Here is a 13,151-nt window from a genome sequence, read left to right as displayed (position 1 = left end):
CAGTTATCACATCTCTTGTTCTGTTTTCTGTAAGAATTCAGATTTGACAACAGCTGAGTGGAATAAAAAGGAAAATTCTTTGCCTACTTGGCCACACTGATGGATGCGAATGTGTTCGAATATACCTGCAGTGACATAACATGAATTCCTCTATATAGCAACAAAGTTTAAGCTTGTATTGTTTACTCTGAGTTTTGACATCAAATGCAAGACTTATAAGCCCCACCCACTTCAAATCACTGAAAGCATACATAACCAATTCTCTGATTTTATCTCTTACACTACACTATTAATTCTTCAGTATCTTAAGTATGATTTGCAATGAAATCTTAGTAAATCACCACTATTTTCACAGTAAAAATATTGCTAACTACTTATTAATATCCAACATGGATGTAACCGCTGTTCCCAACAGAAAACATTTGCTTTCTGTAAGAAGGACAAGTTGGGCTGGATGATGAAGTCATTGTGACAGTTATTGTGTTTTTTATATTACATTTCTTTGGAGAACAGTGCTATTATTATCACAGTAACTATCCTTAATTATACTACAATGATAGCCAGTAATTATGCTTATTATGATAGTTTGTCTTTTTTTTTTTTTTAATTCACCTTGTCGAATAAAACAAAATGTCTGAGTTTTTTCGTTTTAATGTTATTCATTCATACTCAGATGTCAGAATATTTTATGATTCTAATTGTTTTGCCTATGTCTGGCAAGTGTTAGTCATGTTCAGGCCATAAAGAATAGTTTAAAACCACAAATTGCCATCTGGTTTCTTTCAGACTTTCACTTAGGATAAATCGACCTTTAAAATGCCAAGAAAATCATGATTTCACATTTATTATGATAAATATTGATATCAACTGATAAAAGAATTCTTCATAATGATAACATATTTGGCAATATCACTCAGCCCTTATTAAAGATATTTAAATGAGATAATTCAGGAAATAATGTAATGGCACAAAAAAAAAAAGATGTAGAAAAAATAGCCACATCGTTTTGAAAAAAGATTAAGTGGAGAAATCAGGAGGAAACAAGAGGCAGACTAGCAAGAGAACTCTCCATCAACTATATCAATAAACAGGCTACACACCTAGTTTTAGTCACTCGTGAAGTCTTATCTTAAGCTTGGGCTTTGGTAGAACAGGATAATTCTGTCATTCTCAGTGAGGTGTCACAAACAACACCCTAAGGCACTGTTTGTGTAGAAACTGTTTTTACTGTATACAAGTTACTTCATAAAATCTTGTGTTTCGTGGTGCAGCAGCCAAAGTAATAATTTGAGACATGGACTCAGTTTCACATTCGTCATTATCCAACTCAGTTAAACTAGCAGCTTAAAACCCACAAGCAGTTTTTTTTTTTTTTTTTAATTGTTGCAGAGTCATGACATGCCATTAGCCGGAGTATTCCCTTGAATTTGCTGACTCATAAGCTGTTTCAGAACAATCTCTTTAAGATTAAGGTTGCAAACTGGCATTATTTGTTGGAGGAAAGTTGACCCCACCAGCACCAATTGTACCACGATTAAGTCTCTTGTGATTTCCTTGGTTTCTATTCTTTGTCAGGGAAGACACCACCTCAGGGCCATTGCAGTAAAAAAAAAAAAAAAATGAAAGCGTGTGCTTGTTTTCACAGCAGTCTTGCTTTGAAACAACCAATAAAGTTAGAGAGTGGAGAGATGGTATGCGAGTTGTCCGAGAGATCATGCAGAGGGCGTGGGCTATTAATCACACCAAACACAAGCCAGCACCAGCTCAACCTCCTCCTTTCATCGTGAGCTCATGAATATATTGGAGAATTTATATCCAGCTGTATTGTTTCCATGTGCTGCTGGGATTGATGGAGGAAAGGAGGAGCACGAGGAAGGGGGGAAGGGTTGGAAACACAACAGCTTCTTCTGTATCCTCTGGGAATGCTGTCTGAAGGCTGAGGAGGAAATGTGTAGTGTGTGTGTGGGTGTTTGGGAGTAGTGAAGGACATGAGAAAAAGTGAACTATCCATAGCGTGTGTACAGTTGTCATTTTGCCCTCTCAGTTTTACTCAACTCACCATAAATATGTAGTGAAAGAGGAACATAGTGTACTTCATATTAAAAATGACAGTTGACCATTATGAGTCATGGTGTCATTCAGTCTCCCAAACAGTTTGACCCTGCAGTAGGGTCCAGGTGAAATCAACAAAAAAGACATTTATTGATGTTGTTTGTGTATATATTTCTTTCTTTGAGTAATTTATTATTTATTTATTCGCCAGCACAATTAAGAAACACAGGTAAAAGATTATGTGTGTGGGTATATGTATAAACGTATATATGTGTATATGGATGAGTAAGCGTGTGTGAGAATAGATATATAAACGTAAACGAGTAATGTAAAAGGAAGAGGGATATATATATATATATATATATAGTATTAATCATATTTTATGGAGAGGGGGTGGGATGAAATAAGTCACCCTTCTTCCCACCCCTTTTCGGGCATGTAAATGGAACTATTGTGCTGTTCCTCTGTCTAAGATTGTTATAATTGTTGATATTTGTTTTATTATTTATGTTTGCGTGTTCATATTTAAGTTAAATTTCATTGCAAGTTTGGAATAAATCACTACATCAAATCAATTTTTTTTTATTATTATATCCAGATCTGCCATGCAGATTCTCCTTACTTTCATGAAGCCATTTTGAATAGAAACAAACTCTCTCTAAAACTTTCTCTCTTTTTCTCCCCAAAACAGCAAGTGGTGGAGTACAGAGGTGCCAATATGCCACAGCAGAAGGACATAGTGAAGATAGCCATCCAGATGCCTGGGGCCTATCCCCAGCTCATACAACTGGACCAGGTACGTTTAACATTCTAGTTCAACTGTATAAGCTTGTAAAATAAGGGTGAAACAGCTCTTACAATTACAATATTTACAGAGTGTCAGCCAGTGTCTATCGTGGGAATTTCAGAACCGTAGTTTCCCCTGTCAGGCACCACTTCCTCTCAGGGCTGTCCTTTAACTGGTATATGTAGAGCAAATGCCTGCAGTGACCCTGAAGTCCAGCCTTAAAGGGATACTTCACTTTTTTGACAAAAGCTTAAGTAACATTGACAAGAGGGGATGACTGAATGAGTCTGTTCTCAAAAGAGTCTACCGATGCAGCAGCAGCACAATGGACTCAAATCGAGCTGTGCTATATGTAGTTCAGGCAAGAACAGAAGTCAAAGTGGTCACCAGCACTTTTTTTGTCCAGTTGTTCTCAGCTTTAATTTGTCAACTTCAATATTAGTGCACTTTATAACCAAGCCTACATTCATTATTCTGACCACATTTGTGAAAAATTCATCTCCACCACACCCTCAACCTGCTCCTTAATTAAAACCAGAAATTATTCTTTGTACATACAGTTGTGCTCATAAGTTTGCAAACCCTGACAGAATGTGCATGGGAAGGTGTTGGATGTTCCAACATGACAATGACCCAAAACACAAGGCCAAGTCGACTTGTCATTGGCTACAGCAGAAAAAAGTGAAGGAGTGTCCATCTCAGTCTCCTGACCTCAAAATCATTGAGCCACTTTGGGGAGGTCTCAAACATGCAGGTCATGCAAGAAAACCCAAAATCTTAAAGGAACTGAAGGTGTTTTGCCAAGAAGAATGAGCAGCTTTACCATCTGAGGAAATAAAGAGCCTCATCCACAATGACCACAAAAGACTCCAAGCTGTCATTGGTCGCTTTTCCATTGGACATCTGCACAAAACTTTACCGATATTTACAAAATATCGAAAAAACAGAAGTGCGTAATGTTGGTTTTTCCATTAAATCACAAATGCGATGATTTGTTTATTTATTACAAGATGACACAAGAAGTCATTCCATAAACATGGTGACAAACGTAAATATGGTGTTGATTTATAGATGTATTCATTATTATCATATATTACCCCTCTATCATGTACTAAATTGAAAAATTAGTGGGTTTCCTGGTGTGTCCACACATACCATGACATGTTTCTTCGTCTTCTTCGCTTGTTGTATCGTACATCAACATCCAGTTTTTTAATTCAACTGACTCTAGTTGTGAAAGGTCTTTCCATTGCAGTTTTGCATGATATACCATTTGCACAACGCCCGAAACACCACCTCTTGCCAGCGCAAAAACTTTTAATCGAAAAAAGAGACTTGTGGCGAAATTGTCATTTTTCCATTAGGTAAATTTTTATGCGCAAGTTTATTTGCGCAATTTGAGGGTCAATGGAAAAGCGACTGTTGATGTTAAAGGGGCCAATATGGAGGATTAAGAACTAGGGTATGTCAACTTTAGATGAGGGTCATTTGGATAGTTTCTGTTGTCAGTATGATTTAAAAGAGCAAACACATTTCTTTGTTAATAAATGGCTTCACCCAACCACTAGCCACGAGTGGAAGAAAAGTTTTTGTATTATCATTCATATTCTCTGAAAAATGGCAAAAAAATCACAAATTCTGCTAGGGTATGTAAACTTATGCGCACAACTGTATATGCATTCGTTCATCTATACTATAGTCTATTACTATAAACCTGAGTCTCAGGGACTGTCTGCATCTTTACTTGCATGGAGTCACTGCCAGATACAAATATTGGTCATTACATATAAATGATTAAACCTGAACTAGAGCAAATGAAGTCTTCCCAAAATGCACCATATATTTTTGCTTCCCCAACAGTTAGACATGCATGTTTGAAAGGAGGAAGCAACACCCAGTCTGAAAGCCAACAACACCTAAAAGACTAACATAAAGTCAGAAAGGTTTGTCAGCCATGTGAGCCATTGAACCATGACAGCAGATAATCACACCATACAGTATACTGGTTAGAGTTAATTCAGTAATTTAAACATTATTAGCCCGGCACAATAATTAGTAATGGGCAATAACGTTACTTAGTATTTCAGTGATGATGTGACTAATAAATAAACATACTTACCTTGCATTCACTATCATATTGACACTAAATAATCTAAGGGTAGGTGATGGTCAGCAAGGGCTTCATCTAATTTGCTTCATGGTTTGGACATATGGAACATACATGTACCCAGGATTCAATCTGATTGGTCAAATGTTAGCATGCAGATTGTGAATACACAGAATATATAAATGATTTTTCATGTGCTTATGTCATGAATTCATCTTACAATAACAAAGAAAATGTGTGTTTTATTACACATGCAGGTTTATGGAGATTTTACACTGCGCTTGTGTGTTTTTCAGGTGATATCTCACATATGAAACCACATTTAGAGTGGAAGGCTTCTGCAGAAAAATGTGAAAGCACATTCGATTTTGGTCGCATTACTGTTAAATTTGGTTCAAGAGCCAGCTGCACTCTACCATTATCAGAGCTAAAACGGGAAACTGAAAGGAGGATTGTGAAACGTTTTGGTTATGGTGGCGTGTGCCAACAAAAGGTGTAAATCCACACTTCCCTAACCAGTTTAATTTAAATTCAGCTGCTGCAGCATGTGCCCCCCCCCCCCAAGTCTGGTGAAAATATGAATTGACTGGGGGGGTCAAATCAAGCGAAAGTGAACATCAACATGAAAAAATACATTTGTACACATAATTTATCAAGTGGGCTCATTTTTTAAGCTAAAGATCTCTATTTTATGGAACTGTTATCCTTTTTAAAATACCACTTAAACAGTACAGGAGAAATTTCGAACCTTCTGCTAGGCAGCTTTAAATTAACAAAAAGACATGCAAAAGACTCTTACTTTGAGAAATTAATATTCTGAATGATGAAGTTTGTGAATTCATACACTGGTCAAATTTAAAGACTATCTGTGAACTGTTACCGAGAAATTACTCTTTATTTGTAATTTACTTATCAGTTTGGACCACCACAAGTTGTAAATAACACTATGTTAGTATTAAATACATTAAATAAAGCATTGTGATTATATCTGGGTTGTTTTAAAAAATAAGTCAACATTTTGGGTCATGCATAAAGATGCGTAAAGAGTCGTCCACATGTTACTGTGGCAACCTATCCACATGTTACCACATTCTCGTGTCAATAAAACAGAGACTTTTCAATATTTCACTCCAAAATTAATTTTCATCATAGTTCATAATATATAAAAGGTTTTGTTGTACTTGATGTCAATTTTTGTCGAGAACCGCATGTTTTGAATGTTTGCATAAAGCTTAAAAAATTGATGTCTGTTTCATGTCCACGTGTTACCGAGCAGTAATTTGACATTTTTCACCCAAAAAATTTTCTTATGCATAATGTTAAAGTGCTTATAAATACCTACTCAAATATGTGTAATACATGCATATAAGTTACTCTCCTTACATGACAGAGATTGCTGAACACGAAATGTCTCCAATTGTTACCACTTGATCGGACCCTGGGGTTAAATTAGAGGTTAACAAGGTCAATATAGTCGCATTTTCCTAATCAACTACTTCACCTGCTGCAATCCAACGAACGTATTTTAACATCATTCATTAGAAACTGTCAGCTGATTTTGCTCCTACAGTTTTCACCAAATGTAACTGTGGGGAGGTTTTCCACGCAGAGCTGTGGGGAAGTTGTACTCTTTGCACAGCACACATTACTAATAGTATAAAGTCAACCTCAGACAGGAGGGGTGTGTATGAATCACAGCCACAGAGGGTCTAAACAGAGAAAATGGATTAAACAGGTGCTTCTTCAACGCTCTCTGTAGCTTTAAATCCAAACTAGACGGAACTATAGGGCTGATACTTCGACTAATGTGTTGATGATCCTAAGAACAGTGTTGATTTCGGATGTAAAGCTAACACAGGCCTAGGTGTCTTCACTAAACACTCTCTGATTAGTTGACCTTCTTGGCTGCCACTAATAACAGAGCAGCCACTGGGTTTACCGCAGAACCCAAAGACATTCGATTGGTTGACCACGGGCCTGACCACTAATAGCAGGATAGCTGAAAGTCAGACATGGAAGTAGTCTGGCTTTTATTTACGTACAAAGAGGGATCTGGGCACTGAGGGTAACATTGTTCAGAGCTTTCTGAACAGGGCAGCTCTAGGATTTCCTCTTCTCAGCAAACAAGATTTGCAGCCAGCGAGAATAGCTGTGGTACCGTGATCCCATAACAGCGTGTCATTACAGAAGCATGTGTCCAGCTCCCTGACAGAAAAAATACTTTGATGGTAGTGTCTGCGAAGTCCCGTTGTTACGACCCATGTGTATGCAGCAGGTGTGTGCTTTATGTTGTGGGATGACTACATGCTGTTTTGTTGTCTCTGTGCAGAAAAAGCCCCTGTCTGCTGTCATAAAGGAGGTCTGCGATGGGTAAGATGATCATAGCTCTACCGTTTGACATCTTTCAGCTGTTCGTATTTCTATCATAACTTATATGTTTGTTTGTGTTTGTGTAGCTGGAATCTCCCAGGTCCTGACAACTACGCTCTTCAGTATGCCGATGGAGTCCAGACATATATCACAGAATCGGTGAGTCACATCTGTGTGCGAATAGTTATCAACACAGCTGAATCAGGCAGGGAAATGTTTGAGCACAGCTTGAAGACATTTAGACCACAGATAGTCTAGACACAAGTAAATTGGTGAACAACTACTTTGTCAGCACTTTGAAATTCTGTCTTCTTCGCGTGTGTGTGTTCTCCTAGAGGAAGTATTTAAAATCACTTAAAAAAGAAATGAAGCACTGCACAAAGTGTGATCAATCTGGTGAAAATGAGAGAAAGCCAGATTGAAATAGCTAAGACAGGCAGAAAGCGAGAAAGAGAAAAACAGATGGAATGACTTTCTCAACTTCTTGGTGTCAAATAACCTTTTGAAAAGGTTAGCACTGGAAGTCTTCCCACTCCCTTGGTTGGAGGCAGAGCTGTAGAGGCCATGTCTGTACCATTAGACACAGGAAGAGAAAGATGCTTTACACTGGAAAAATCAAAATCTTACCAAGTGTATTTCTCCTGTTTCTAGTGAAAATATCTCATCACTTAAAATAAGACGTAATCACCTAAAGAGTAACTTTTCAGTGAGATATAAGAATTTATTTTTAGACAATAGATCTTGAAAATCGTATTTAAAGAAATCTTACAAAGATAATTTTTACTTGTTCCATTGGCAGATTTTTTTGCTTGAATTAAGCAAAAAAAAATCTTGAATTAAGCCAAAAAAAATCTGCCAATGGAACAAGTGAAAATTATCTTGCTAAGATTTATCGAAATAAGATTGTCACCCCTCCATAGTGCACTTTTTCTTTTTTTTTTTTAACTTTTACTAACTTATTTATTTATTTTAGTGTAGTTTATACTATTTTATCATATACATGGGTTGTCTTTAGTTGGTATTTTTAAAATCTTTTCTGTGTTTTATTTCATGTTGTGCATTTTGCAGTTTCATTCTGTAACGGCATCTGGGATGTTTTTATCGAATGACAATTAATAAATCTGAATTAATATCCATTGTCTAAAAATAAGTTCTTATATCTCACTGAAAAGTTACTCTTTAGGTGATTACGTCTTATTTTATGTGTGATGAGATATTTTGACTAGAAATGAGAACAATACACTTAGTAAGATTTTGATTTTTGCAGTGTATACAGGGTTCCCTCTGGGTCTTAAAAAGTCTTGAATTTACAAATCTGCATTTAATATCTTAAAAAGGTCTTTAAAAGGTATTAAATTTGATAGGGTAGGTCTTAAGTTATGTTGCTATAAACTTGTTTGCTGTATTGTGTTAAAATATGTCTGGGAAATGTCCAAGCTGCAAAGAAAGTCGACTCAGTTCCTCCTGTTCCAACCCGACAATTTATATTGAAAGTAAGAACCAGGCAAGAAGTAAGAAAGCAATAACAAAAAAAAAAGTGGTACAAGATGAGCCAGCTGTTCAGCAATGGGTTCAAATAACCAGGGACATTTGCAAAATGGAAAAAAAATCACCTTCACTTTTAATCTAAAATTAGAAATATTCATCAAACATTGGGAAAATTATGTGAAACAATACATGCCAAATCTTAACTTGGTGATATAAAAGGAGACTATCCAATTTATTATGTCCTTTTTTACTTTTACTCTGTATTACTATTGCTCATAATCTTTCTTTTTTATTGAATGTTTTACAAAGCTGGATATGTCCATGCTGTTCTCTCTCTGGATGTTTGAAGAAAAAAAAAATCAGTTTTAATCCCCAAGAAAGTGTGACAAAGACAACCAGAAACATATTAGCCTCACACTGTGCCTTGTTTGATAGAGAATGTGTTTTTAAATATGCACACTGTGAGGAATATGTAACAGATTAATGTGATTGGAAGATGTTGTATCTCTTAAGCTTCAATAAAAACAAAAACAACTCGGAACGATGAAAATCAAGGTGTTGGAGAAAATAAATATATTACAATACATACATTCTAGCACTCACAAATTTTTGTTAGTGTGGCTGTGAAATGTGGGTTAAATTCTGTTCTAAGTAGTCTTAAAAAGGTCTTATAAAGTCTTAAATTTACCTTGTAGGAGCCCTGTTTATGGGAAACTGCAGTTAGACTTATTCTGTGTGTGTTTTTCTTTATTTTCAAAGGAGGATGCTTACCTTCGGATTTGATTTCGATTGAAAGCAGGAAGTTACACAAACACTATCAGTGTCACATCAAGTGTGATCATGTGATTATTTCCTTTCAAGACAAATTAATGTAAAAAAAATCCAAGTTAAGACGTTATGATAGGAAAAATGTCAAACTTCTTCATTGTTTCATTCTTGTATTTACAGAAGTAGGAGGCAGTTGTGTTGCAAATGTACTGGCTTTTGTGGTTCTGGTGACCTGGGTACTGAACTGCAAAGTAGGTTTAGGGGTAGGCGAGGTAACTTCAGGTTAAATGTGGTTTTTCAGTATCACAGAGGCGGATCGCTTTTGACAGGGGTACTTGATAGTCATTTGTGGTGCACATTTAAAGCTGCAGTGGCTGAATTTTAAAACATACACCTTCTCTCTGTAGCTTTCTTCACTCAGTCCAAATAAAACGACTAAGTGAAGCCATTTTTCCAGGTTTTCATGTTTATTTACTCATTCGTTCCATTCATTTATTTGCTTTGAGCAGAAGAAAATTTAAAAAAAAATTGATGTACAAGGAACTAATATCAGAGCAAATACATAAATAAATAAAGGTGAGACTTTTTAAGACTTTATCAGGTTTTTCATTTTATTCAAATTTTTAAGGTAACTTTGTACATGTAAACATTTTTATTATGTAATTGTACTTTTTTTACTGTTATTTTACTGGTCTGGCCCACTTGAGATCACATGGGGTTTTATGTGGCTCCTGAACTAAAATGAGTTTAACACCCCTGGTCTAAACCCTCTAGCTTTACCTGATGTTCGTCTGTGTTTAAATGTCATTATAGTCAGATTCATTCCTGTCTCAATAATGTGATGTTGGTAAGAATATTAAGTGTCATATTTATTGTCTGCTGTCAACTCTAGACCTGTTCACTGACTACATCACGATGCAGATTTGAAAAAGGATTGCATACATATATTTCTGTTTTACACATTGTATTGTTTCGTCTTTGCACCAGTTCATATGAGACTAAATTTACCCACATGCGAGAGTGTGAATAATGGTAGTTGTGCTCTTTGTGGCTGTGTGTAAGGGTGATTTTTGTAGTCACATTTCGCACATTTTCTGCTCTGTGGTCAGTCTAGTGCCTAAGTACATGTATACACCCCTTGTGCTACTTTGTGGTCTGAATGTGTTTAAGTATTTTATGGTTTTAAAGGGTTTTTTTTAAAACACATTTCCTCCTCTTGCATGTGTGTCTGTTTGTTTGTGTGTTATAGAACCGTCTGGACATTAAAAACGGCTGCATTCTGCGTCTGACCAAGGCACCGGTGAGTCTGCATCTACCAGGCTCTCAGCCACTTCCCCCTTTCACCTCCCTCTTCTCACATTCCTACAGCCCTCACTGGTTCTCTCACTGCCTCTCACTCATTACATAACTCATTCTTCAATATTTTGCATGCAGCAAATACATAAATCAGCTGCAATCAGATAATCTAGTATGTTTTTCACAACAGCAGAATTCTAAAACAGTGGTTTCGGTTAATTTTAGTTATGGTATTTTTAGTATAATTATGCACAATTATTATTACAATTATAATGCATTTACAAAAAACTATTTCCCATTCTTGAATTATACACATTTTGATCACTGGTGAATTCAGGGTCGATGCGCAGAGGATCTGTACAAAGGCATCCAGAGCTCAGACTCAGGTGTTCGCTGCGATTCGCTGAAGGAACTGGCTAGCGTTTCCACAGATGTGACGTTCGCTCAGGAGTTCATCAGCCGAGACGGACATCTCCTATTGGTCAAGATAGTAGAAGACTCTCATGAGTATGTAATCGTCATGTCTCTGTCAAACACGCAATGTTTATATTACTGTGTGTGTGCATATTTTCTTTGGCTGTGAAGGATTGCTGATGAGATAAATATCAGTCATGCTGGGGGGTCATGTGGTCCCTGCACATGTAGCAGCACATCCTGTTAAAGGTAGGGTACGAGATCCTTGAAAAATGGTTCAAGCAAGCTACATTTTGAAAATACACAATTCAAAAGTCCAAACCCCTTTATTCAGACTTCCCCCCCGAAGCCACGCCTCCAGAGTACTGGATTGTACTCGCAGAGGGGAGATGGGGGAGGGACAAATTGCAGTTGAGTTTGATAGACATATCACCATTCAATCATTTTGATGGGCTGGCTAAAATGATTGGATGGTGTTTTTTCAGTCCTGTCCATTCCACAGGTGACTAAAATGTTTTATTTTTGTGTTAGAGCATTTAATTCATTGGTTGCAATTGGGGTGTGAAGGGGATTTTAAGCAATATAATAAAAAATGCTTCAGGAAAACATCTCCTACCCTGCCTTTAAGTTAAACCTGTGTGGAAAAAACATGGACTACATACATCTATTGAATATATATTAATGAGCTAAAGCATTGAACTAACTCATTTTAGTTCAAGGGCCACATACGGCCCAATTTGACCTCAAGAAAATTTATTATAATATAATATTTAATGTATAATCTTTTGTTTATTTTTTGCATTTCACTAATTCATCCCATGTGGCTTATGTTTGACAGCCCTGAGCTATGTACGTATATATGTATGATACTTTACTGTGCAGATGTAAGTGTCTTGGCCATTATGACAGTAGGGGATAATGCTGTCTCCATGATCGAAGATACCAGAGGAGTCCTCTGTGACATGATGGAAATCTGTACAAGAGCATGTCCATTTGTTTCTTAATGTACATCCTTTCCTTCTTTTGTATGATTCAGGACTGCTGTGATCATGACCCACACACTGACAGGCTTCATGGAACTGATGGATCATGGGATTGTTTCCTGGGAGAACCTTTCATCTATCTTCATCAAGAAGGTACTAGAACTGGTTCCTCTTTTTTCTTTTTTTGGATGTTTTTATGGTTAACCTTTGTTTCCTTTGACTGCAGCTGCACTTTCTATATTTACTTTCTTTTTTCAGATCGCCAGCTTCGTCAACGGAAAGTCGTCTGACGCGTCAATCCAGCAGGTTTCCTTGGACATCCTGGAGAGCATGGTGCTGAGCAGCCACAGTCTCTTTCTGCAGGTCAAACATGAAGTCACTATGGAGAGGCTCATTGCTCACCTTCAGGTGTAAGTAACCACATGATGACACGCAGATTTAGACACCTGTTGGAAAACTGATGAATGGGAGCAACTTCAATTCAACTCAAAATCAACAAATTCATACTAGAATATGAATTTCTTTGCATTTGCAGTGTCACTGATTTTCAGCACATATTCAGCGAATTTAAGACACACTCTCCTTCCATTTCTTTTTAAAGTAAAATAAGAGAAATGAAACTGCAACAGAAAATTCACCAGTGATTAGAAAAACTGGGTTGATTTTGTAACACTATTAAGAGCTGATCTTACTTGATAAGAGTAATGTGCTTATAGACCCATGTAAACCCTTGGTTCATGCTACACACTTTAAATGTTCAGTGTTAATCTTATACAGGGGAAAAAGGTTTTTGGAAGGAATGAATGGAATGGGAAAGACACTTATTATTTCTCATTAACCCTATTTTAGGGTACTGTGTATATTTTTACTATTTCTGTCATTGCTC

The 13,151-nt window shown here is 36.7% G+C and overlaps 1 protein-coding gene across 1 annotated transcript in view; it reads left to right on the top strand.

The window, feature by feature from the left end:
* elmo3 (engulfment and cell motility 3) overlaps positions 1-13,151 on the top strand; it is a 34,392-nt gene that overhangs the window by 3,987 nt on the left and 17,254 nt on the right. Inside the window, exons 2-8 of the mRNA XM_030137266.1 lie at positions 2,744-2,848; positions 7,276-7,316; positions 7,403-7,475; positions 10,822-10,872; positions 11,206-11,375; positions 12,319-12,418; positions 12,524-12,675. Coding sequence (XP_029993126.1) covers positions 2,771-2,848; positions 7,276-7,316; positions 7,403-7,475; positions 10,822-10,872; positions 11,206-11,375; positions 12,319-12,418; positions 12,524-12,675 — 665 coding nt within the window. The 5' untranslated portion in view covers positions 2,744-2,770. The remainder of the gene's footprint in view (positions 1-2,743; positions 2,849-7,275; positions 7,317-7,402; positions 7,476-10,821; positions 10,873-11,205; positions 11,376-12,318; positions 12,419-12,523; positions 12,676-13,151) is intronic.

This window comes from Sphaeramia orbicularis, chromosome 6 (genome assembly GCF_902148855.1).
Source record: "Sphaeramia orbicularis chromosome 6, fSphaOr1.1, whole genome shotgun sequence".
Lineage (NCBI taxonomy): Eukaryota > Metazoa > Chordata > Actinopteri > Kurtiformes > Apogonidae > Sphaeramia > Sphaeramia orbicularis.
Note: the sequence above shows the minus strand (reverse complement) of the source record. Positions and strands in the feature narration are given on the sequence as shown.